Source organism: Gopherus flavomarginatus, chromosome 15 (assembly GCF_025201925.1).
Source record: "Gopherus flavomarginatus isolate rGopFla2 chromosome 15, rGopFla2.mat.asm, whole genome shotgun sequence".
NCBI classification, from domain to species: Eukaryota; Metazoa; Chordata; order Testudines; family Testudinidae; genus Gopherus; species Gopherus flavomarginatus.
The window spans coordinates 23,980,393-24,007,083 of NC_066631.1; the positions used below are offsets into that span (position 1 = coordinate 23,980,393).

General features: G+C 41.4%; 1 protein-coding gene across 1 annotated transcript in view; it reads right to left on the reverse strand.

Moving 5' to 3' along the window:
* Positions 1-26,691, reverse strand: part of TMEM132B (transmembrane protein 132B) — an 840,134-nt gene that overhangs the window by 669,045 nt on the left and 144,398 nt on the right. The window contains exon 3 of the mRNA XM_050923489.1: positions 4,955-5,101. Within this exon, the coding sequence (XP_050779446.1) occupies positions 4,955-5,101 (147 nt within the window). The remainder of the gene's footprint in view (positions 1-4,954; positions 5,102-26,691) is intronic.

The window sequence follows — 26,691 nt, forward strand, 5'->3', positions numbered from 1 at the left end:
CCTAATAGACAGAAGCAGTATTACAGACTTGGAGAGGAAATAATCCCCTAAGTGAAAATAATTTGTTTGGTGTCAATACTACTATACTCAGCAGTGCAGGGAAGGATCAGTTTAATTAATGTTGCTAGTTAGCATAAATATAACCATCCTGATTAAAGTGCTAGTTCATCACAGACAGAGTCAGATTGCACACTCCTCCCTCAGGCAATTGTCCCAGAGAATTCAATGGCAGAGTTTTTTCTGAGTAAAGAAGTTGGCCCATACTAAATATACACCCACTTGCTGGTCTAAGCATCTCATTTGGGACACTTAACCACCACCAACCCATAGATTCAAATCCCAGGATTAACTGAATCCTGCCTCCTTCCAGGGGAGAGAAATTGAGCATCATGAAAAAATGTCCTGTTCTGGGAAGTGTTTCAGATGAGACCGTCTAAAATCCATGTCCTGTTCTACAGTGACTTTAAATAACCCAGTCCTGCAAGATGCTGAGTGCTCATTTCCCATTGACTTCAATGGGAGGGATGGTGCTCAGGACCTTGCAGAATTAGGCCCCATGTTCCCACAGCACTTTCCCCAAAGTAGGTCTTTGCCCAGATGTCTTTCACCTTTTGCTCCCCAACCCTACTGCACCATAGGCTGCTATGCAACAGATACATGCCAACCAGAGGTAGCCGCATTCCAGTGGTGCTTTCAGATTCTGCGAAGAGAGGAGCCATGGAGTTGCAAGACCCAATCCTGCTCCCATTGAATTCAAAGGAAAAAGTCCATTGACTTTAGTGGGCACAGGATCAGCTCTCACGACATCATTAAGCACTAGTGTGACTGACAGTCTCCCAATTACTGGCATTCGACCTATTTTCAAAAGGAATTTCTTGCTACCGCTTTATGTATTAAACTGCACGCTCCTAGATGACAAAGGACTCAATCCTGCAAAAAAGGAAAGGACTGTAAATAGGATGCTGAGGACTCTCAATTCCCAATGAGATCAACAGGAGATAAGAGTGCACAAAACCTCACAAGCAGCACTCAGCCCTTCACAGGATCAGGCCCACACACAATAATAATTTTTTCCCATGAAAAGGGAGACACTGGCTCCGCACATATGTATAATCTAGTGGCATTTGTGTTTGGAGTAGAAACTGCATCCTCATGAATGACGGCAGGCTTTTTATTTGCCTAATAGATTAAAAAAAATTAGAACAACGTTCTATCCGTTTTTACTACATTCAGCAACGAGTGTTTTGTTAAGTAGCTGCTGTGTTTAAAGATCTGTCCAATACACAATCTTTTCACGTCTTCCTTCCTAGTTTCTCCATTTCTGGTTTCCTTTGCTTTGACCTCTCAGGAGCTGGTTGAAATATAAACAGTTCCCACTTGGAAGTGACAAGGTATGCTTATTAAATAACTCCTGAACAGCGTAGGTGTGCACACCTGTATTCATAATAAGGGCAAAGCTTATCTGTGCAGGAAACAGTTTTCTCAGGGGCCGGGGCCAGACTCCACAGGAACTAAGGATCATCACAGACTTCATCACCTTCTGCTCCAAGTGCCCAGCACACTTCTGAGACCCTGCCTTCACTAATATTAACAGAGTGGCATGGGTATTTAAAAAAACTCCACAATACTACCAAAACAAAATACTACCACAGAGTTCTGCCCCTGCGGAGAGGTTGAGAGAGAGAACAAATGACAGATGCTAGTCATGTTTCTTAATGTTCCATTGGAAGATGCTCAGACACTACGGTGGTGAGGGTGGTATAAGAACCTATATAGAACAGGTGTGTACATACACAGTGTGTCTGTGAATATATACGAATAAATACAATAATTGCTCCCTTTTATGCTCTGTGGTAAAGCATGTTATCAAAAGAGATTTGAAATACAAGCTTATGGGATGTGTTGGACTTCCAAAGAGGTGAATTTATGAATGTATTCCTAACAAAACACACTCCGGAAACTTTAATCTATGAATGGTGACAACTCGAGACAAAATGGATTTTTAATAGAATATAATGTAAACCGCCTGAGGCATTGTGATAAGGATTTTTTTTAAGTGTTGTAGAGAAAAAGGCATGATGCACTTGGCATGAAAGGAGGAAAGGTCTTAATTTAAAATATTTTAACAAACACTCAATTTGCATGCACAAGTGTGAAAAGTGGAGAAGAAAAACTCATGATAAAGGATAATACCGCAGAGAGGGGGAGGAGAAAGATTAGAAAAGTAAGCAAATTTGAAAGGGCTCTGAAAGATAATGCCAGCTAAAAGGAATAGAAACTGGATTATGAATATGTTGTAGTCTAAAGCCACTGTTCTTCTTGTAGTCAAAGTCTGACTCCAAGGTCCTTCATGACTCTTATCAGAGCCAAGCATGGGGGAAAGCAATAGCAGCTGATGCCTATGTAGTGGAAAACTGGCCTCAGTAAGGTAAGGACATCCAAAAGTAGTCAGGGACATTTCAACAGAATGCCTGCTCTTGCAACTCTCTCTTCTATGAGTAGCTCTTACTCATCCAAACAGTTCCATTGAAGTCCTCTGGAGTGAGGATTGCCGGATCATTCCCTTTAATTGTAAAGCAGAAGTATATATTGCAAATATTAGCAAACAGAACAAGTTCCTCCTCCAGGATGACATGCTTCCACTAAAAGCAGTAGGCTCAATTCACTGGGTTACTCCAGCTTTATACGAGTTTCCCTCCAGGGAAGTCAGTGGCATAAAATTGAGCTCACTGGCTTCTGTGGGAGCTGGCTGAGTCCCTCAAGGGAAAATTTATTTATCAACATTTACAGTCTGTTCTTCTGCTATACAATTAAGGAGCACGATCTTGTGACATCTTAATCAGGCAAACTCCAGTTGAGTTCAATGAAGCTACTTGAAGTTACTAACAGAAGCAAGGGATGCAGAATCAGTCCCGATGGCCATACTGACTGAAATTGGAGCAGGATTTGGGCTCCTACTGATTTAATGAACCAACAAACAAAGTAGCAGAATCTTTACATGAACTTTACACATTGTTCAAAAGAAAGAGTGTCAAAGCCAAAAAAATAAAATAAAACAAAGATCAAAGTTAAATATTTACTCTAAGCACTACAACATTTGCAAATCTGGAACCGATCTTCCAGCAGTTTCTATTTGCATATTTTAATTAATCCAGAAATATTAAAACTAATCTCACAAAGGAAAGGGTCACAGTATTAATTAACTTGAGATTTGTTGCTTTTGTATAATTTAACAGTTCAACACAAAGTGTTAATAAAACCTAAGTTACTGTGACAGGTATAATTTCATGGATTAGTGAAACATGTACAAGGCAAAAAACTTCCAGTGTTCTCCCTAGTTTTTGCTTTATTAAAACAAAAATTAGTAACTTCAGTTCAATTAAATAGATTCTTCTTCAGCAAAGAATTGCGGTATATTAAGATTTCCTTCAACCTCAGCATTTCCCTTTTAATATGATGAGTTTTTATTGCTCTACATGGAACATAGGTCACAGCTATTGTAATGGAAAATCTAAACTAACATTTATCTGAGGTCAATACTGAGCAAGACTCTTGAGTGGCAATTTGGGTTCATTCAGAGAAACCTTGATTGGATTTAATCATTGGAGTTTTCATAGCCCAAGTCTGCATGTGGCAACTGTAACTCCAGTATAACAGTAGTGGTTTTCCTCCCAGTCAAACATCCTGCACTGGCAGACAGCCCTCACAAAGCTTTAAACGAAAGCGAGCATGTGGCTTTAGCCACAGAAAACATAAGGAGTCTTACTGAAAAAGAACTGAATCAGAAACAAATGACTGTAACAGTGCCCATCACCGGTGTTAGAAATACGTGAGCTCTAAGAATAGCAATGATAATTGTTATGATGAAAATGAGCAGCAGCAAATTACAAAGAAAAGCTAGAATTTCCCTTTAACCTCCAAGATGGGACCCGGATAAATCAGATTCCAAAATTTGGGTTTGCCACTTGAAGGGGCGGGGGGTGAAGTGAGTGGAGAAGGCTAAAAATAGGAGAGAAGTTAAAGAAACCCAGTATGGATAGAAATATTCAATTGAAATTTTGCACTAGAAAACTCATTGACAAGTTTTTGTTTAAATATGTCCCTGCAGCATTTGTTCCTCAAATATAGCATGAGAAATGGAATGTGAAACTGGCAAGAAATTGAATCTGAAATCCAAACATTCAATAATAATTTCACTGGGTCTGAACAGACACTATCAGCTGCTTATCTTCCTTAAAAGGATCTTCAGAGAAGGACAGATGCAGAAGGAGAATTCTCAAATTCAAAGTCTAACACAGTTTTGTGACTAGCTACAATACAATTTGGAGCTAAACATACGCTTTGTGTACTCTAAATATAGTGTAGTTGCAAGAGCAATTGCTTGTATTATAAAATACATAATTTTGACTAACAATTTAAATTTCCATTACTTTTGATATCTTTGGATATAGTTTGTTACAGCATCATCATCATAAATATTTATGGCAATCATGAGAAGTCTGAGACAGCCATAGGTATGCAGCGGTGGTAATGAATGATACTTGGTAGCGATTACTTTTATAGCTTTTCAAATAAAAGTGAGAGCACTGTCCTATATGCCATTAAATTATTTGTAGTATTTCTCCCATTTTAATCCACTTCTTGTTGTTGACTTTCTTGCAGCAGGCATTTATTCCTACCATCCCCCAAGGTGACAGACAATAGGAGAGAGGTAATTTCTGCTGTATCAAGTATAATTAGGTTATTCACTTATGAAACACTGAAAAAAAACAAACCTAAAGCTCTTGAAGGATAACATGATATCATGTTCTAGCTTTCGCAAGCCTCTGAACTTAGGAGGGTGGTGAAAGGACAGCCGTGCTTTCAAAAGCAGCATCGTCTATAAAAGGTATTATTATTTTTCTTGCTAGACATCACATCTATGGTGACACATCAAATAGCTTGGATGTCTTACCTGCTCTCTATATTTGGATCATTACGCACACAAACAACAGAGGCAGTGGTCTGCATCCCTCCATTGTCTACCTCCTCTTGAATTCCCCATTGGTCTGCATCACTGACTCGGATGGCCATTATCTTCACACCTGGTGCTGCCTTAATTCTGTTGGGGAACAACAGAGATGATTTTAGTTAAAAGCACCATGAAAATAAACCCGGCGAGGTAAACAGGTGAAATAAAATAGGAAACATTCCCCCTTGCATCCATAATAGACTGATACACGGGATCTGTAAGTCGCTCTGCCTTAAAACAATAGAAGTGAACCGATTCTGTGACACAAGTATGAGTTTCATTATGCGCAAAGCCAGTTAATTTTCAGCTTGAACAATGTGGCAAGAATAAGAGCATTTTCTGCCTCAGTGGCACCAGTTGGACATAAATGAAACAGATGTGACTAAGCATACATTGATTTAATTGAATACTTCAGTTTAAACAGTGAGAACCATAGCGATGTGGTATAAATAGATCCTTATGTTTGCCAAGCTCTCGGAGTAAGCTGCTTACACGTACAAGGGAGACCGACCACAAGGAGCATGCTCAAGTGGTCAAAGAGCACCACATAGGGGAGAGGGGGAGATATGTCTTTTATTGCCTTGTCACAGCGAGTGGATTGCGGAATGAAAACAATGACAAGAGTTGATTTACATCTAGCAAACCTAGTGGATTATAAGATCACAAAAAGCATTGCCCTGTTCCATTTGCTGCCAAAATAAGCAAAACTGAAAAATCTTTGTTTTCTTCAGCACATGCAGAGAACAATGACTCTATAGTCAGTCCAGCAGCTGATATAGCCTCTTTTTTTTGTGCCTTTTTGTGTGATTGCAAAAAAAAAAAAAAAAAAAAAAAAAAGAATTTGTGCTGTCCTTCGGTGCTACAAAGGGATTGCCAAAGAATGGGAAATAAACTCCATTGTAACAGCAAGGACTTCATTTGTACTGTTTAAGTTCTGCAAAACTAGCCAGGGGTTTCCATGGGAGCACTGCAGACGTGCTCGGAGTATACTTCAGCTGAAAGCACTGCTACTGGACTTCATGAATAATAAGTAATGCCAAAAGGGACCTCTAAGTTTTATGGTGGGATGAAACAGCACTGTTGAGGCTTGAAATGTTACTTAGCAGTGAATTCTGATGGATTTAACCCCCACTCCCTGGATGCCTAGTGGCCTGTTAGTGTTAGCATCACACCGAAGTTATTTATGAATCTCCTTTAAGTACTAACAGAGTTCATGATTTTGGATCAAAGGGTCTTCAAGGTCCAGTGGAGGCTGCTTCCCTTAAGATCGTTTTAACTCATTCTGCTTTTATGATACCCTTATCTTTTCCCTTGCAAGCCTTCACGAGCGTGACAGGCCAAACCCGTGCCCAGTACAACTCCTCTGAAGGCAAAATAATTCCAACAGAAAACGCATCTGGCCAGATTTGTTTCCCTTGTGATTCTCCAGATCTCTGAGCAGCTTCTCACCAAGCCAAAATGCCTCTTTCTTGTCCCCCTTTTTCAGAGGAATTTTAGTTTACTTTGTATGAATTATATTGAGCCAAATCCTCCTCTCACTACAGCACTGTGACTCCACTGACTTCCTGATTTACACCTATGGAAATGAGAAGAGAATCAGGTCCTTGTCTGATTACTGAGACTAGTGGGGGGAAGAGGTCATGCAAAGGAGGATGGGCAGCAGGATTTGGTCCTGTATCTTTTTCGGATTCACCAGACTTCCTCCACACATCTGATTTTAATGCTTCCTCTTATATAACCATTTCACTAGATTTCTTAACTCCTTAGCGTTCACCTTCTTGCACTCAAAGCTGAATCTGTTTTGACTGGTGAATCCTATATCCCAGCGATGCAGGAGACAGCTCCTCCACACTCACAGCCTCCCCAGAGTGCTCTGCTGCAGATTCGTCTTTACCGATGTGGGGTTTTGTGTTGCAAGTGCCCCCCCCCGGCTCCATGCACCCTGCCTACTTCGCTGCATCTTCCCCCACCACGTATCCCACTGCTGCATGCTGAGGGGATCAGAGGATGCTGGTGTGGATGCAGCAGCCTTAAATGCCCCTCCATCTCTCCCACAGCCCCAAGTTAATCCTCTGTTGGAAGAGCAGTTATCAGTGTAGAAGGCTCTTTGATGGCTAAGGAGGACAGAGAGCACCAAGGAGAGGAGTGAGGCCAAGACACCAAGAGGAGCCATGGAGGGAAAGGGAGCAAGAGATGCTGGGAAATAGAAAGAGGGCAGCATACAGAGGGAGTCATGGAAGCAGGGGATGAGTTACACCAAGAGGCGGACAGAACCATGGCGGAGGAGAGACCTTTGGTCTATCAGGGTTAGTCATGGAGAAGGGAGTTGGAGTAAAAGACCCTGGGGGAGAATGCTGAGGGGGAAAGATGTGCAGGAGGGAGGGAGATAAGATGCCAGCAGTGGAGGACTTCAGTGGCTCAGACACACGTTAGGGGTTTGTTGCAGGAGCGGGTGGGTGAGATTCTGCAGCCTGCATTGTGCAGGAGGTCAGACTAGATGATCATACTGGTCCCTTCTGACCTTAAAGTCTATGACTCTGTGACAGAAAGGAGTGGAGTCTGTGGGATGCAGGAAGAACTGACTATGCAGAGGAATAAGAGGGAAAGGGAAGAATCTCCTGAGGGGGAAGCAGATTCTTTGGTGAAGAGAGAGAGGGAGAACCACATATTAGGGGTTTCCAGATCCAAACATGACCCAAGTCTAGGTGCATATAGTTCAGATCCATCTCCTGTAAATACTGCTGGCATATAGTGCTATCCCCGCATCTGTTCTCACTTTTCTAGCTCTCCCAAATAGATTGCGCCCAACAACGCTGACACTCTCTTCTGCCTGAACCAACTGCTGGTGCCTAGAGTCCTGTAAGCAAGGAGGCAATGCCACCTAATACTCTGTGTCTGGGTACAGCTATGAGCTATTTTTTGACCATCTGGATGGCCGATGAAACTCCCGGAAGACTCCATCCCGTTGGCTCACCATTTGCTTCTCCCCCTTAGGGTACTGTCCCTTAACAGGAGGCCTTCTGGGTTTTGGCAGGGCTGCCTTGTTGATTGCGCCTGCAGATTTTCTTTGCTGTGTTTCTGCTGTCTTATTGGGTTAGCATCAGGGGAACATCTCACGCTTTCTTTCTCCCTCTTACTCTCTCCAAAATGTTTCAGAATGCTGCAAGATGTCATTTGGCCTTTTTGGATGTTGTGAGAGCCAGGAAGGGAGGGAGAGGAAGGAAACTGAATCCAGCTTCTCACTTGGAAAAGCCAGATATTCAAATTAAACAAGTCTGCAGATGAACATTTTGATCCTCTCATCCCTCAGACAGTCTCATAGCTCCATGGACATGAAAAACCCATTGTGAGACTTGGTGGAGCTGAATATGAAAAAGAACTGGCAATTCCTTCCAAAGCGAACATTACTGACTTAAAGAGTCCAGTGGTTAAGCTGCTAGTATCAGACTCAGGAAATCCTAGGCTCTGTTCCTTGCTATGGCAGAGACCCCTGTGTGACCTTGGCCAAGTCACTTAGTCTCTTTGGGCCTCAATCCCTCATCTGTAAAAGAGGGATAATATCAGTTCCTGACACCACAGGGGTGTTGTGAGGATAAATACCAAAGTTCACCAGAAAATAGAAATTCTGTCCAAGGGGAAATTCTAGCCTTTTTGGAATTTCCTTTCATCACAAATCGGGACAGAAGTCAACATTTTGAAATTTACTGTGGCATGAAAATTCCAAAATATTTTGCTCTGGAAACCCTGAAATGATGTTATCAAAGCATTTCATTTTTCATGTCAAAACATAGTAGATGATATTAAATATAATATCTCAATTAAAGTATTTTAAAGGTTAAAACATTAAAAATCAAAATGAGAAGATAAAGTTAGAATGAAATGAGAAAATCTAAACAAAAATATTTCATTGCGGTCAGAATACTTTTTTTTGAAATCCATCCAAATTTTCACCAAAATCAACATGATCCCACAAACATTTCAGTATTGACAAAACAGCACCCTGGGAGGGAAAATTATTATGCTGAAATTTTTTCAATCTGCTCTAATATAGACATTGTGAGTTACTTAAATACTCTAACGGGGGCCAAGAAGTACTGAAGATTGATAGGTACTGTCATCCAATAGAGGGGGCTCTCTAAAAAGTAGGTTACCACATACCCCCAACAACATGCAATCCAGGATGTGGTATATTTAGCATCCACCATGTATATCCTTTTCTCCACTGAATTTAGTTCTCAGGAAAGGCACCAGAGCTAGAATTGGAGACTGAACACCACATAGCCACAGGACAGATACTGCAAACTTTACCTTGAGGAAGTGTAACAAACTACATATACCCCATTCAAGTAAATTAAATGCAGCTGACATTGCTGACACCTCCCACTGATGGACCTGAGACCTAAAGTTCTGAAGTGGATCCAGACTTCTCCAGAATTTAGAAGTGTTAGTGCTGTGCACTGCTGGTTGAGGCTCCCTTTTAGTTTTTTCCATAAGAATTAGAACACAGCAATGGAAATAATAGCAAAGGGCAGAGCGGTAGAAGTGTGATGGTTACACAGTGGACTAGTAGTGTCCATTTATTCTTTTATGTAGAGACTGTTCGGTTTAGCCAATGTACATGGCAGAGGGGCATTGCTGGCACATGATGGCACATATAACATTAGTAGATGTGCAGGTGAATGAGCCCCAATGGTGTGGCTGATGTAGTTGGGTCCAGTGATGGTGTTGCTAGAGTAGATATGGGGACAGAGTAGGCAACAAGATTTGTTACTGGGTTAGTGTATATGTGGCGTGGTGTGTAGCTGCTGGTGAGTATTTGCTTCAGATTGGGGGTGGTGTCTGTAAGCAAGGACTGTCCTGTCTCTCAAGGTCTGTGAGAATGAAGGATTGTTTTCCACGACAGGTTGTAGATTGTTGATGATGTGCTAGAGAGGTAGCTGGGGGCTGTATGTGACGGTCAGTGGTGTTCTGTTCCAGACAGTCTCTACATAAAAGAGTAAATGGACACAAATCAGACATCAGGAATGGCAACATACAAAAGCCAGTAGGAGAACACTTCAATCTCCCTGGACATTCTATAGCAGATTTAAAAGTAGTCATACCTGAACAAAAAACCTTCAAAAACAGACTTCAAATAGAAACTGAAGAACTGAAATTCATTTGCACATTTAACACCATTAATTTGGGCTTGAATAGGGACAGAGTGGCGGGCTCACTACAAAAACGACTTTCCCTCTCCTGGTATTGACTCCTCCTCCTCAGTTATTGGGAGTGGACCACATCCACCCTGATCAAATTGGCCCTGTCAACACTGGTTCTCCACTTGTGAGGTAGCTCCCTTCTCTTCACGTGTCAGTATATTTATGCCTGCATCTGTAACTTTCACTCCATGTATCTGAAGAAGTGGGTTTTTTACCCATGAAAGTTGAAGCCCAAATAAATCTGTTAGTCTTTAAGGTGCCACCGGACTCCTTGTTACTTTAAAATGCAGTCCCATCCTAAAAGCATGTGGCCTATGAATTCAACAGCTCGGAACCTTTTCTCTCAGCCATTATAAGAACAAAAGGAGAGAAGCTGCAAGGAATCACTCGTGCTGGGAAAGAGAACTTTAGGAATTTAACTGCTGACCACTGAAAGGACGTGATACAGTAATACTTCCACTGCTTCCTATGCAATTAAATGGGAAACCTGAAAGGTAAATGTCTGCTTGCTACACACAGGCAGTAGCTTTCAAGCAGCTATAATTGTGATGTACAACCTCAGCAAAAATACATTTATAATAGAAACAGGATGAAAAGATATTTAGAAAGCTCTACCAGGAATATGCTCAGAGCAGATGGAACTTGCTTAAACTGATTAGAAAGGAAGATTTCTAAAATAGCTCTGAGACGGTAATTTATTTTCCCCCTGCTATTATGGAAAAGTACAACATGGTCTGAATTGAATTCATCCTCAGTTACATAATAACAACAGATATAATAATAAGCTTCCATAGAATGTGCTACTGCGGGAGCAAAAAGAACTTTACAGAATGTGGTTACACTTGCAGTGGATAGCAGACTAGGTACTTACCTAAGCCAAGAAACTGACAGAAATCAGCCCTACCTAACTGTTGCATTGGAAAAAGGAGATATTACTTATCTAGGCCAATAAATAAAATAAATAAATAAATAAATAAATAAATAAATAAATAAAATGAAAGAGCCAAGCCTATGAACTGCTGAGCACTTCCTGCAAGGTGCTGAATGTGCTCAGACCTTGGGATGCTCAGCAAGTCTTAGGATCAGGCCCTAAATCTTCATCATCTTAGTGATTATTTCATTTTTATATTGTAATGAGCTCATCACAGACTTATACTGAAATTGTTCTCTACCAAAGCCTCCTAAAAAGAGCAATACAATAGCAGCTGCATATGCTTCTATTGAAATTAATATTGAATTGTTAAGACGTTAAAGTTAACTTTATTTGAAATATATGTGTAAAATATGATGTGAAGCCTCTGGGGCAAAGTGAATCCTGCCCAAGAAAGAGTATGATGTAGAAGCACAAATAGCAGGGACAGGGAGTGTTTTAATCATGTAAATAAAACAACAAGCCTACAAATCCAAAAGGAGAAAGATAGATGGTAGGCAGATCGCAACGTGAAGCAGAAAGTGATTGCAATGCATTGAACAAAACCTCCGGGAATGGGGTTTGAGTAAGGACCACAGGAAGAAACCCTCAACAAGATCTTGAGATATTCCAAGTAGAAACAGGTGTTATCAGCAAAGTAACTGACAATTGACAATGGGACCAAAGCAGATGTTTGCCCTTAGGGATGATGACGGGAGATCAGTAACTATAGACAGAGACAGTATGTTGCAAAGAGAACAGGAGTTTTACCTGAAGTTCTACCATCAAGTCCCCTCCATCCGAGAAACAACTTCACTGACTTCCCATTCATTTCAGGCTCCAGTTTCATGGATTAACTCCTGCCTATTTGTGTCTCTCTGCATTCCTCTGGCTCTATCTCTGTCCCAGTATTCTCATTAGTGCTGATGCAAGTGCATTCTCGCTGGAACTCAGGGACCTGCATCTCATCTCCTCAGCTCTCAAAACACCTTTCAAACTGCATCTGAAAACAGGTCTTTCCTCCCTTCTGTATACTTCATTTCACTCCACATCTGCCATTTTTATAAAACCTCTTATAGCTGTCCTGACAAACACTCGGTGATGCAGGTTGTATGAAAGCAGCTATTATTGTGTTGTACTGGAATATCTCTATGCCAAAACATTAGGAAGGAAAGAAAAGACAAAAGAGGGAAACCAAACAGCACAATACAGGACAGGAAACAGAATTGCTCAATAAACATAGTGGCTAATAGATGAAAAGAGGTCAATGGATCATGAACTAACAAAACTGTTTGCAGACTGTATGAGAGAGAATAGAATGCTAAAGAACCCATGTGATACAATTATCATTCTTCTACTCTGAGAGGTAAAGCTATCAACCTTTTTTTCCCACCCACCAAATATTTCAAAATGTGCTAAGTATTAAGTTCACGAACATATTGGATTTTGAATAATGAAAAGAGTAAATAGCATTTTAATTGGGATTCTGAAAGTACTGTCCATGTGATAAATTAACTCTTAGAGAAGACAAATTAATACAACCTATCCTTTACTATGATCGCTTGCGATTCTATAGAGACTCCATTTAAGGCTTCAGCAGAACTAAGATCAAAATAGGCCGGTTGAAAAATAGGGAGAAAAACCTATGACTATTTTCTCAAAATTTCCCCGCTTCCTTTTTTTTCCCAAAATTTTTCCAATCAGCTGTAGAGCTTGTCAAAATACATGGACAATTTCGCAAATGAAGTACTGTGGAATTTACACACACACACACCCCCACCCATTTTTCATCAGAACTTCTAAACATTCAGGGTCAGATCCTCAACTGATATAAATTATCATCGTTTCATTGACTTCAATTGACCTGACTCACTCAATATTAAAGCTACATTTTGCTTCTATGAAACATATGTCCAATGGACACGAGAGAGTAAGAAGTGAGGCAAGGAGATACCACTCCCTCACAAATCTTAGTGTGCTTCAGAAACATTTTCTAGATACAAGGTTGCATAGACAATATCAACAGAGACCATTTTAACTACTTCAAGCATTCCAACACTACCTGACAAAGCCTCTAAGTAGACCTGTTTGAAAATTTTCTGACAGATAATTCGCCATCAGAAAATGCTGATTCCACAAAAGCAAAATGTTTTGTGGGAACGTATCAATTTCATTGAAAGTTAATGGGAATTTATAAACTGTTTCATTTTGACTTTTATAATTTACAATACAAAAGTTGAAAGGACGATGTCAAATGACACTTTTTGACTATCAAAACAAAGTGTTTCACTTATGAGAAGTTCCAAGATTTTGACTTTTTGTCCTGATCCAGGACATAATGAAATCCTGAAATTCCCTGCAGGATGGAAATGCTGTTTTTGGCCAGCTCTATATTTAAATCAGACCAGTAAATGAATTGAAGAAACCAACAAAGATAAAAGTAATATCCTGAACAGCTTAAAGGTAGAGCTACTAATTTTTATTTCTGACTATTCTAATTGGAAAGCTGATATTTTTGCAAGTCTTTACTACATTGATCCAGGGAGAAAATTCAGAACTACTTTCAACAGAGCTTTTTGTGACAGAAATGCAAAATTCACATTTTTTAAAACACCAAGGTTTACCAAGGGAAATTATCTATAATGGAACTTTGCATTTTTAAATGGAGGCAGGTCGCTGGGTTCTGGACTGGGAGTCAGGAAACTTGGGTCATATTCCATTGACACTGTTAGAGATCAGGATGTGGGCAGTCTGGCTTAGTGGTCAGAGCAGCATCCAGTATAATTGTTGGAGCAGGCATCCAAAGCAGGGAAACAGAGGTGAGGATCAAAACCAGAATCAGATGCCAGAGCCAAGGATCAAAACAGAGTCAAAACCAAGAATCAGAGCCAGGGTTAGAAGGCAAATGCCAAAGTCAAGAGTCAAGCTGAAGTGAGAACCAGGAATCAGAGCCAAGGGTCAGAACCAGATTTTGTGGAGTCAGGAAAGGGAGGAGCAGGGTTGGAACAATGCTGGAAAAAGACAAGAGCAGAAGCTAGCGCAGCCAGAGGCAAATGCTTTGAGCAATCAGCACCTTCTGCTGCCGCTGGTCTTAAGAGTATGTCTGCTAGTCCTGTTAGCCAACTGGGCACTTGGGCCAATCAGGTGGCTCAACTGGGGGGCCAGCTGCACTTGTCAGACTGCCTGGGGGCTAAACTAGCAGGTAAGCAGGCTAGCTGTGTGCTCTTTCTCCTGACAGACTCACTGCATAGGCTGTTAACCACTTGACCTGTCCAGGTCTCCGTTCAAAATGGGGACAGTACTGTTTACCCACCTCAAGATCTATGGAGAAAAACTGCTACATTTTAATAGTATAGCACAGAAGCTGTACTTTTCTTCAGTTAAAAGTTTACATTGGACTTCAGTATATTTCTATAGTCTCCAAATGAGTCTAACAACCATGGATTTAAGAGTCCTTTAGCAGTTAGCTTCATCAAAAAAGATGATAAATACCTACTCCAGATTTTCTAATTTGCAATCCACCAGGAAACATTGCTGGTCCTTAAACACACAATTACTTTAATTAGATTATGAATAAATGTATCGGGATTTTTCTGCGCACTATTACCTATGCTGCAAACTCTTCACATTGGTAACACAGGCTTGATTGACTCTGCTCTCGCCTACACTAGCTATCATTGATTCCTGATATTTACCAAAGTAAGAGGAGAATCAGGCCTCTTGGTCTTTTACCTGACTGAAAAATGTATGAAACACTGTTCATTCTCTACAAATAAATCATCATTCCCAGCATTTGCCCAGGATTTTACATGTTCAAGGCACTGTACAGACATTAACTAATTAACTATTGGTATTGTAGAGAATGAAGGGGTCAAAAGGATCCACCTGAGCCCAGCTCCTGATCTTAAAGCTTGTTTGTGCAAACTAGTCATCGTATTTTTCTTGCTCAGAACTTATCCTGACATTTTCTTCTTGTTACCATGAATAAATTTGTTGAACAAGTTCGCCAGGCTGCATCTCTTCTTTTTTTTTTTAAATAAAAGAAAACACAAGAAAAGAAGAAGAAAGATTTAATTTACTTTCTTATTTCATTTTTTAGCGCAGGTACCAGAGACACTACATGTTGTTTATCATTATTCGAGGAGTTTATCAGCATCTGCTCCCACAGTTCTCTTAAGCATCTTGAAGACTTCAAGTATATGGACTCTTATTCCTATCTGCTCCCACAAAACACTCTATGATGTAGCTTCTCTGTACAAAATACTGAAGTGACTGTCAATACTACAGATCTACAGAACAAAAATCAAAGCCTGCAGTCTCTCCAACCTTTCTCCAAAGGATCTGAAATACTCAATCTATGTCCTTCACCTTCACCCCGTTGTAATGCTGCAGTAGATGAAACTGTTTCTTAAAGCCCAGAAGTATAGTAACAGAATGCATCATCAAATCTGAAGGTGCCCAAAATATTTGAACCTGGGGTTCCTCCTATCACGTAGAAACACATCTCTGAAAGCCATATATCAAAGTAAGCCATAGGTTTCCTTGTGCAAAGACAAAGATGCCTACTGGTTCCTTTTCTCCAGATGTTCCCTTCAGAAATCAAACTTGAAAAGATTTTTGCAGCCTGAATACATGTCAGAACTAGCAGGAGACCAAAAAAGTCTTATTAAAAGGTGTTATTTTTCCAACTTTATAAATAAAAAACTGTGAAGGTCATTGTTGCTGTTGCATATGTACTTCCAGAAAAAGCAAAACTGTTCATCTTTCTCTGTCAAACTTTCCCTAGTAAAAAGATCACACATGGATGCTTAGAATTTAAGGAAAATTAAAAATGGAAGATTTTGGTTCACTGATTAAACTTAGTACTGTAGTTTCTCTCTGTCAAAATTTGATTTTTTTGGTGCTCAGAATAGCTCACAAATCTTTCTTCAAATTTTCTTGCCTTTAAGGAACAACGTTTGTATTAAATGTCCATGTTATAAAGGAAGTATATAAATTATAATTTACATTAATATAGCTAATAATTGCCTTATCAGGGTTTATACCATATTTTATAGTATTACTTATAAATCAGATTGCATCAGTAAATCTTAAAGCACTTCACGAACGGGGTCATTATCTTTATACCCATTTTAAAAATGTGTGCGCTGAGGCTCAGGGAGGAAAGTTATTTGTCCAACGTCACACTGCAAAGCAGTGGCAGAGTTTCCTGAGTCTGAGCCCAATACCCTATCCACTAGGCTACACTGCCTGTGTTCCATGTAGCGCCTTACAAAGAGAGCTGTGTCATTTTGAAATCATTCCATTTATTTATTTCACTGAGTGAATGGAACATTTTGGAATAATTAAGTCCTTTCTTTAGTACAGCAGCACAACGATGCCTATCTTCGTACTGCAGCGGAAATTCAAATTTGCTCACCTCTGCAGTTCACTTGTACATGTGCTTCTAGGCTAGGAATTTAAAGGGATATAATGCAGATAGCATTAATTCAGCTATGATGTTAAAACCACAACTAGTTGGAAAATTTTAATCAGATCAGTTTTCCATTGAAAAAAAGCTGTTTTTAACTAAACCATGTTTTGGTTTTGGTTTGTTTTATTTTGTTTTACAAAGCAGAATTGAATTTGATAAAAATTAGATAAACAATTTGAAAGTGTCAACCCATTTCATTCTGACATTTTTCAGAATGAAACATTCAGATTTTTCATTTAGAAATTTACTTTGATGTTTAAAAATTAAATAAAAAGCATCCACTTCAAACTGAAACATTTTGATTGAACTAAAATAATTTTTTTTCAGAATTTCATTTATTGAAAAATATTGAAATGTTGGATTTTTGTCCCAATTTGGGATGAACTCTCCCTCCTCCCAAATGGAAAATCCACTTTCCAACCAGTTCTAGTTAAAACTACAATGGTGGGGCCTTTGCATGTATATACAGTAACTCCTCACTTAATGTTGTAGTTCTGTACCTGAAAAATGCAACTTTAAGTGAAACAATGTTAAACAAATCCAATTTCCCCATAAGATTTAATGTAAATGCGGGGGGTTAGGTTCCAAGGAAATTTTTTTAGGGGGTAGACAAAAGGCATTATATACTGTACAGTATTGTACTGTGGTGGGGAGGTTCCCCTGGCCTACCCCTGGGGCTCAGGGCTGGGGGTGCAGGGTCTGAGAGGGAGTTAGGGTGCAGGACGGTGCTCAGGACTGGGAGTGCAGGGTCTGGGAGGGAGTTAGGGTTTGGGAGGGTGCTCAGGTTGGGGATGCAGGAGGAGGGCTGGGGCAGGCAGGAAGTGCACAGCACTTACCTGGGGCAGCTCCCGTTTGGTGCAGGGGGTGTGCAGGTGGCTCTGCACAGCACAGTACTGCTCCCATGGCCATGATTCTGGGAGCTGCATAACCTTCCCCCTCCACACACACACACACAGAGGCAGGGCCACCCAGAATGCAAGGTCTTTAGCGGCTGAAGGGCCCTGGGCTAAGGGGGCCCTGGGGCCCTGGCCTGCAGCTCTGAAGCTCACAGGAATGCGGCTCTGCGAGCATGGGCTGGAGGACTCAGGAGGAGCAGGGGCAGCTTTGAAGGGGAAAGCGCCACTTCTCTCCAGCCGCTGGCTGTGTGGCTGCCCCTGCTCCTCCTGAGTCCTCCGGCCCATGCTAGCAGGGCCATATTCCAAAAGGGGTTTTACAGCTGCAGGCCAGGGCCCTGAAGCCCCTTAGCCCAGGGCCCTGCAGCCCCTAAAACCTCTGTGTTCTGGGTGGCCCTGCCTCGGGGGGGGTGGGGGGCAGCTCAATTTACCTTTTCCACTACTTACGGAAGGGTCAACCATGGAGTTTCTAAGCAGTGACAACAGAATAGGATGGTTTGAATTACCTAGAGGGTACTAGCACATGCCTTTATGTTTGCTGTATTATTCTGACTGTTTGAAGCATGCTCTCTCAATTAGTGTACAACACAATGTAATTACAGTGTAACCTGTTTTAAGGAACCTCTCAAGGGATAAGAGAAACATGAGGTCATTTAAGAGAGGTGGTCTTTAAAGGATGTTTTTTAAGAATTGTACAAGAAACCACAATAGAGTACATTAATGGTAAAGTGCATGAGACAATTCTTTGCTTGTTTCCATTGGTCCTTAGTGCACGTTTCATGTATTTTTACATCACTGCTCAGCGTATCAGACTAAAGGGCAAAAAAAAGGGTTGTTGAATAGGAACAGTAACCACAAAATCTGAAGGAGAGAAAGAAAAGAACCAAGGAAATGCAAAAGCACTTCAGAGAAAACAGGCAGCTGGAGGAAAAAATGAAAAACCATTGCTGAGTTGGGGTCACTGCAGTGAAAACCCTTTCTTGTTTTAAAGGGACGCTAGCAGTTTGTCTGAACCAGATGTTGTTTTTAATTGGATTATTTCATGGGCATTTACTTTGTTTGACTGAAGAAAGGCCATAGGGCATCATAGACTATGCGATGGAAGCAGGGGTGGCACAGTGCATGGCTCAATATTACCAGTAAGGCTGTTTCCCCTTCACTGTCAAAAAATAAAAATACCATTCCTCATATGCTTGTCAACACGTCACAGCTGTCTTATTGTGTTTACCTATCAATCATCTTGGTCTATACCTTTACCTTGAGGCGTAAGTACTAGGACGATGATTCAGCCACGCTCAGGAAGTAATCTCCCTTTCTCTCAACAAGATGGAATTCAATTTTCAATGTAGCTCAGATCTAGACTTTTTCTGAAAATACAGCACCCATAACTTATTTTAAAAAGCAAATAAACAAAAAAATTATTTTTGGCTTCTAGTGAAACCCTGAGTAACAAATATGAGTATATGATTTATACTTTAGGCATAAATAACCATTAAGTAAGCTAGTAATATATGATTTCCAAGGGATTTCAGCCCTCTTGGCAGAGCAGCCTCTCCTAGCCTTTTTTACTATCTGTTTTCTCTATTATGAGATTTCCTTTAGTTGCAGACAACACTTTTTAAAAGGTTCTCTCACAGAATAAGTACTTCACAACAATTATATCAACCTACAAGTCCTGCACCTTGGATCAGGTCCTGTACTTCACTAGAAAAATGTTCTTTGGATTCTAGTCCAGGGATCCATGGTCCCTTTGAATGCTCCTGATCCGTCTCCACAGGTGGTGCTTGTGGGGTGCTTCTCTCCTCAAAAATCCCTGTGGACAGCTTGACATTTCTACACTTGTCCTTTAATCCCTTGTGGTCTTGACAGTTTCATAAGGATTCGCTGAGCCCACATTCCAATCTTTGTTCCTTTGTCAGCTTTGCTGAGAAGATTCTGCAGAAGATGTGGGCTTGGTCCTCACTCCCAGTTCAGAGAATGTTCCACAGATGATCATTGTAGATGGTCAGGTACTGGGATTGGGGATCTCCCTCAATTTACGTGCAAGGTTTCTAAACCAAGATGGTTTTGAGGCCGTTTCTTCCCTACAGCCTTCTCATCTTCTGCTTCCGATGCTGAGACCAGAAAACCAAACCTTCCTGCTCTTGCGCCACTTATTCAGCAAAGCAACATTCTGAAAGCTGCTGCCTGCCTAATTCATCCACCTTCTTATATTACTCCTGAGGTAATTCTGTGCCAAAAAAATTAAAATTCTGCGCACAATATTTTAAAATTGTGCAAAATTTATTTGTCAATAAATAAATGTGGAGGCTCACACATGGCAATGGAGAGCACAGGCGACTGGCTACACAGAGGTGGGAGATCACCCTGCAAGCCCTCCCCCCAGCCCCACGACACGGACTCGGCGGTGAGGCTGCACTGGACCCTGACACATTGCAAGGGCCAGGCCTGCCCCAGAAACACCTCAGGGCCCTGCCCCTCCACACCAGGAGCACCAAGTGTGAGGCAGGAAGGTCCAGTCCGGCAGGATCCAAGTGTGAGGGGCTTCATGTGGGGAAATCTGTGTGCGGGAAGCTTGGTGGGGGGTCTGAGTGAGAGGGGGATCTGGGTGCACAAAGGCTCATTGTGGGGTTCCGGGTGCAGTGGTAATGTGATTCTGCAGAGGGGTCCAAGTGAAGGTGTTTGGGGCTCAGCAAGGAGGATCTGGGTACTGGAGTGGGGGTCCAGACGCAGGGGGTGGGGCTTGACAGGATGGGAGATTGGGTACGAGGGAGTTGGAGGGGGCTTGGGTGCAGGGGTTGAGGCTCAGGAGGGGGATCTTGGTCTGGGAGGCTCCAGATGCACATATGGCAGGCAGTGGGAGCAGCTCCCTGTACAATGATCCCTCCGCCCCACAGCTGAGGAGCAAAGGGACCGGGGAGGTTTTGAGGGGTGGGTCTGACCTGGCTCTGACTGCTCCTTGCAGAGGAAAAGGAAATCCCATCCTCCCCCAGCCCTGCTGAGACTAGCAGCTGGGCCTGGTGCAAGGTAGAAGTCACCAGCCGGGGCATCCCCAGCCCTACCCCCCACAGTGATTTACCTGTCTGCCAGCTGCTCTGGGTGCCTGAAACAATGCACCCACACTGCTGGGGAGGGGGCGCATGACCACTCTTGTGGCTTTTGTTTGCTTCCCCATCAGAGGGTTGTTTTTCTGCAAGGAAGCAAAGAAATCTGCACTGGACATGAATTCTGCAAGTGCACAGTGGTGTAGATTTCCCCCAGGAGTATTATGTGGGAAGAAAGTGAAAATGATCCAGCCACCTGAACAGCCTGCTCACAAGGCTGCATCAGCTCAGTGTGTTTAATCTAAAAGCTGTCAGGAAAATTTACCAGTCACAGCCCAAAATCACTTTCCAGTTACCATGAGGGTCAATGAAAATGAAAGACATTAATACAAAAATTTTCCTTACCTGTCAAGATAAATTACTCGCCCTGGGCAATTAAAAGTTCGCAAGGCTGCTTTTATCCATACAGCTCTGTTAAAATTAAGTTCTTATGTTTTCTGTTGCGCTGCCAGGGTGAAGACAAGTGCAGCAGACACAGACAGGTAGCACGCAAAGCAACGAAAGACAGTAAAAAGTAGCTAGCAAGCGTATTGTCCTTCGGGCTCAAGGACAAAGTACAGCACTTTCTGTAGCCCAAATCCAGGCCCAGATTTCTAATGTGAACTGAAGCCTTGGATGCTGGTCCATAGGAACACAGGATTGGAAGAAACCTTGGTTTTGTAGGAACCTATCATACAATCCATTTGGAAATTTATCAGATTCCATCTTAAAAGTAGTTAGGTCGTTTGCCCTCATTACTCTTGTTGGACTCCGATGGGTACTGCCAGCATAAAGCAAAGATAGATCGATATGGGTTGATGATGATACAGGGCCAAATCTTGAGAAATGCTGAGCCCTGAACAAGTGAAGCCATTTGTTTGGACCAAGAATTAACATCCAGCCAGCCTCTCCTACACACCTGCCCCAAACTCCTATACCAGCTGGAGGAGGGACAGAACAGGAGCAACGGAGAACAGATCCCACTGAAGTCAAACAGACAATGCAAAACTTCGGGGACAATAATGGTATGATCTAGAGATGCCGAGCACCTACTCATGTGAGTAAATGCTAGTTAGTGTGAGTAAGGGCTGTAGAACTGGCCCACTTAGGTTTGCAGAGCATCTTGAGACCCTCAAAGAAAAGTAGCTATAGGTATTCAAGGCAATCTTAACCACGTTTGCAGGGGTCCTTCTGTCACTCTGCTTCCAGCCCCCGTGAATTAAGTTCTGTCTATTATCTGTTGCTTTCCATCTTCAGTTCTCCTTCCTGTCATTAATACTAAATTATCCTACAACTCCTCCTTCCTTTACTTCCCCACTGTATGATCTCCATACTAACACTATGTCACTATAGTTTTGTCTAAAGTACTATTGTTCCCACTGTGTGGATGACAGAATCTTGAGAGCTGTTAGGTAAGGAATTATGGTAAATTTGTGAATATAAATTGCTCCTATAAATTGAGAGCAGAGGACATTTATTTATTAACAATCAGGGATTTTTCAAATGCTTTATCAAAAGTATTGCTGATATAGTATCTAGCACAATGGGGCTCTAATCCTGATTAGGGCCTCTGGGAACAACAGTAAAACAAGTAATAAATAATGCCACACAATTACTTTAGGAATAAGAACGCACCATGGCACCCATCATGGTTTCATTTGGCTTTTCCATTTCTTCTGCTATGGTATAAAAGACTTCCATTTTCTTGACTTGTCTTTATGTTTCATCCGCTACACCTCTTCAGAAGAGGGATTAAAAATCAGATTTGTGAAACGTCACAAACAAAAAAGGGAGAGAAAAAAAATACAGATTTAATTAAGGCTGCCAAGTCCTTTAAACTGAAAGAGTTTCAAAAAGGGGTACACTGTACTTAATGTTATAAAAATTGGAACACACAGGTTTTCACTTTGGAAGGGTGGGGGTGAGTCAGCCTGCTATAGAGAGACTATGACCCTTTGTAGTATATTCAGGGATTTGCAGTGGGAACTGTTCACAGGAAGATACGGAATCCCACTGAGCATTAAGCACTTTCCATTCCTGTTCTACAGGCTGCTTTTTTCACTCTAACTCGTTCCTAACCCTGTTAGTCATGAATTTGCAATTAATGAGCCTTGTTTAGAGGACTTGAATACTGAAATTGTTCTGATACACAGGGCATATAACCACAGAAAAGACAAGCTAATTCAACAAGGGATTCTGTGGTGCTTAGGGGGTATTCCAAATCTCCAATAAAGGAACTCAGCTGTTAAGTCATTTCAACAAGGGGCGTCATGCAGTGCTCTAGACTCAGAGGTGCCAAGTGCTGGGCTCACAACTTGGCATCTGGGGACACAATAATCTCTGTGCGTTAGGGATTCTTAACATCTGCTAGTAAATCTGGAGTCAGTAAATAAAATAAATGGCATAACTGGAAAGAAAGGCACAAGAGTGATTTTCTACCAAAATCCCTATCTGCACTTATGAGTCAATTAAGCTAACTAAAGGCTAAAGTAATTATAACTGACTATAAGTGGGTAGAAAAACAGCCGTACTTCCTCTCCAGGCTACAGGAAGAGGAGAGGCGAGAACAAATCCGACAATGGTCCCTCTGCCCCAGAGCTGGAAGGGAACCAAGATTTTCTCTTCAGATTCTCCCTCTCTCCGGGCTCTGAGGACAGCAACCACAACAGCAGACTTTCTTCTTAGCAGGGGATAGGACAGCTCCCCAACTTACCTCATCATCCCAGCCCTTGTGGATACAATACATGAGCTTTCCCGCTTCTTTAGAGACTCCTTGGTGCCACAGAACCAGAACCTGCCTTCCCTAGCAGATCCCAGCTCCCTCAGCATTTACCCTCAGCCCTTTTCTAAGGGAGACCAGTCCTGGAGTCTTCCTCTCCCCAATATTTTCAAGGAAAGGTGATCTGGCTCCCTTTCCCCATTTCTTTAAGGGGACAGCAAGATTAGCCATGGTCCTCCCCTCAAATCTTCCCCGTTCTGTCTTCAAGGGAGCAGCCATGTGTCCACCCACTCCTAATCCTAAAGTAGGGCAACCAGGAGGGAAAATGACCTGGGGCTTTTTACAGCCAGTGTCCCTTTGACCATGAAGCTGAGATACACCAGATTACCGTATACCTAGAATCCCCATTCTTTGAGGAAGTGGAAGGTTTAAAATTATCCTGTGCTTGGAAAAATAAAGAGCTGGTCTGGATTGGAGAGCTTGATTTTATCTAACCAAAAATTTGTTCAGGGATTGAAGTCTCCATTTTCTGGGAAGCACCTGCACTTTTCAGTTCCGTTTCGGAAATCAATTGCTGTTGAGACTGGGAACAAGTATTGAACGTTGGTTTTACAGATACCTCCTCTGCTCAAATATGACTGGGCAATTCTACCCAATCATGAAAGATTCAGGAGACGCAGAAGGGGTTACAAACAGCTACACATTAGAAACTACGCATTTATGGCCCAATTTTCAAACCTGCCCTACATTTTTGCAGGCATCCATAAAAATTACTGTCACTGCAATTGTGCGCCCACAAATTGCAGCACAAATGTTCACGTTTAGAGTTTAATTTTCAGGCCAGCCTGCTTAAATTTCTCCCCCACTCCCCTCCGGCATAACTTGGTTGCAATTATTTCACCCAGCAATTACTGACACTTTATCTGACTGCACCATAAGTCAAGTACTCAAGCATCCAAGAGCAACTTCCTGTGTAAATAATCACTGGTGCAAAATTGTATCACTAGGTTATTTTCACCTGCAGTTTGTGGGTACTAAAAGACAGGCCATTTTTCAAACCTAGCATTTAGATTTCCTGCTACTGTTCAACAGAGCACTTAAGTATGTGCTTACATACATTCCTATTCAGGAAAGAACTTAACCACATGCTTAACTTTCAGCATTGATTCAATCCCATTGACTTTAATTGGACTTAAGCACATGCTCAAATGCTTTCCTGAACTGAGTCTTTATTGCTGACTTATCTACCTGTAATTAATTGCAGGCAGATACAGAACTTTGCCTGAAAAAATGGTGCCTGTCTGAAAATCGGACTTTTAAACCATTGTCTAAAGCCTTTCTGATCAGAGATACTGACATACACGCATATTTCTGTAAAAGCAAGGAAAATACAATCTGAGATGTGTAATAAAGATGCAGGTTGAACTTTGCCTTACTAGTGGGAACTTTTTACCAGTCTTCAAGTGTCAAATGTTCTTTCTTTAAAGTGCCTTCATGCATCCAAGATATCTTATGTATCAAATTTAACTGCTAATGGGTCGCACTTGATGTACCAAAGAGCAGACCAGGATAAAGAGAGAAGTCAATGTACGTTACACACCTGAGTGTAACAGGTGAGAAATATGCTTTGGGAACAGGGTGAAACTGGAGATTGTAATATTCAGCACCAGGTGAAGACAAAATATAAATGCAAAATGTACGACTTCATCATCTACACGTACTTCTAAATGCAAAATGTACTACTTCTACATCTACATCAGGAGGATTTTGTTCTGCAGCTTGAGACTGATTGGAAGTAATTTAATGGGTGATTGGTAGCTGAAACACAATCACACCTCTAGAACAATGTAATTACACTGAGTTTAATGTGATTTCCTGCCACTAGTTGAAAAGTCAGGCTCCTCCACAATCTTGCTCTTGCATTGAGCATGACAATCCAGGCAAAATTAGTCTGATGTAGCCAGATACAGAGTTAGTCAGCATGTTTGGAGAAAAAGAGAAAAGGCCTTAAGGCTATGTCTACATAACAGCTTTTGTCAACAGCACTTGTGTGTGAATAAACCACTCACCTGGGTGACATAAGCTACACCATAACACTAAGACAGCACTGTGCTGGCTGGAGAGCATCTCCAGCTAACATATTATGCTACCACCTCTCATAGAGGTGGTTTTATTATGCTGATGGGAGAGCAGACACACTGCAGTGGCACCGGGGCATTGGTGCAGCTGCGCCACTGCAGTGCTGTACGTGTAGATAAGCCCTAAGACTTTGTGATGATCAGCGGGAATTAAAGGAAAGATACCAGCAATAGATCACCACCATGATGGCATAAAACTGCAGGGGATGCTCACACTGATGGGTGATAAATTTACATTTCTGGAAAGAGGATTCTCAGTGGGTGACCTTTGTCTGTCGAATTCACTTCCCTTCCTGGTGTGACAAAGAAGATAGCTGAACTTTGGAGTAGGGTGCGATCAACTCCGCTCTCTGGGAGCAGGAAGAGTTGATGTGAATTTTATTTTAGACAAAAGGAGTCTTGTTTTGTCATTTTGTTTTTAAAACTTCCTGTGTTAAATATTGTACGTGCCCCCTAGATGCTGTATTAGGCATGTTTGAGAAAACTAACTAAATAAATAGATGGGAGAAATTGTGACTTCAGAAGAGGGCAGGGCAGATACTAGCCAAAAAAAGTAACAGAAGTTAATTTGATTAAAGAGCATGAATTTGAGTCAAAAGATCTCCTACCCCCTTTAAGTCAGTGTCCATGATCACTCATCACAGTAAATTTTAGTTTACTATAATGTATCCAGAGAGAGAAAAGCATCACAGTTATTCAAGTAAATATATTGCCATTGCACTGAGACAGTTTGCACTGCCAGCTTGAAAACCCTTTGAGAGTGTAGTTATCCAATCCTGGAGTAGAAAAAAATGTCATACAACGTAGGTGACCAAAAGCACTGCATGCAGCTGAATTACGAATGGCAAATACCTGATTCACAATAGTCAGAATGACTAGCTTACAAGCACCCACAGAAAGAAATTCACAAAATCTCTGTTGAATTATTTCAAATAGCAACCAAATTTGCAAAAAAATCAGTCTGTTTGCAGGTGATTTGCAAACAGAAAGGGGGACTAAACTCAGCAAAGATACTATTCACTGCTTGTAGTTCACCGAGCTCGCTTACAGAATGAAAAGGTGAATGATGGCTCACATTCATGTGCCTTCATCCAGAAAGCAGAACTTGAAAGCTAATGAAAAATAGATCAGATTTTAAAAGACAATTGAAGTGAATGGGATTTTTAAAAAAATATTTCATTCAAAGTTATGTTGTAGTAAGTTTACAAATAGGAAAATTGAGACCCAAGGAGGTAAAGTGACTGGGACAAGGTCACCCAGCAG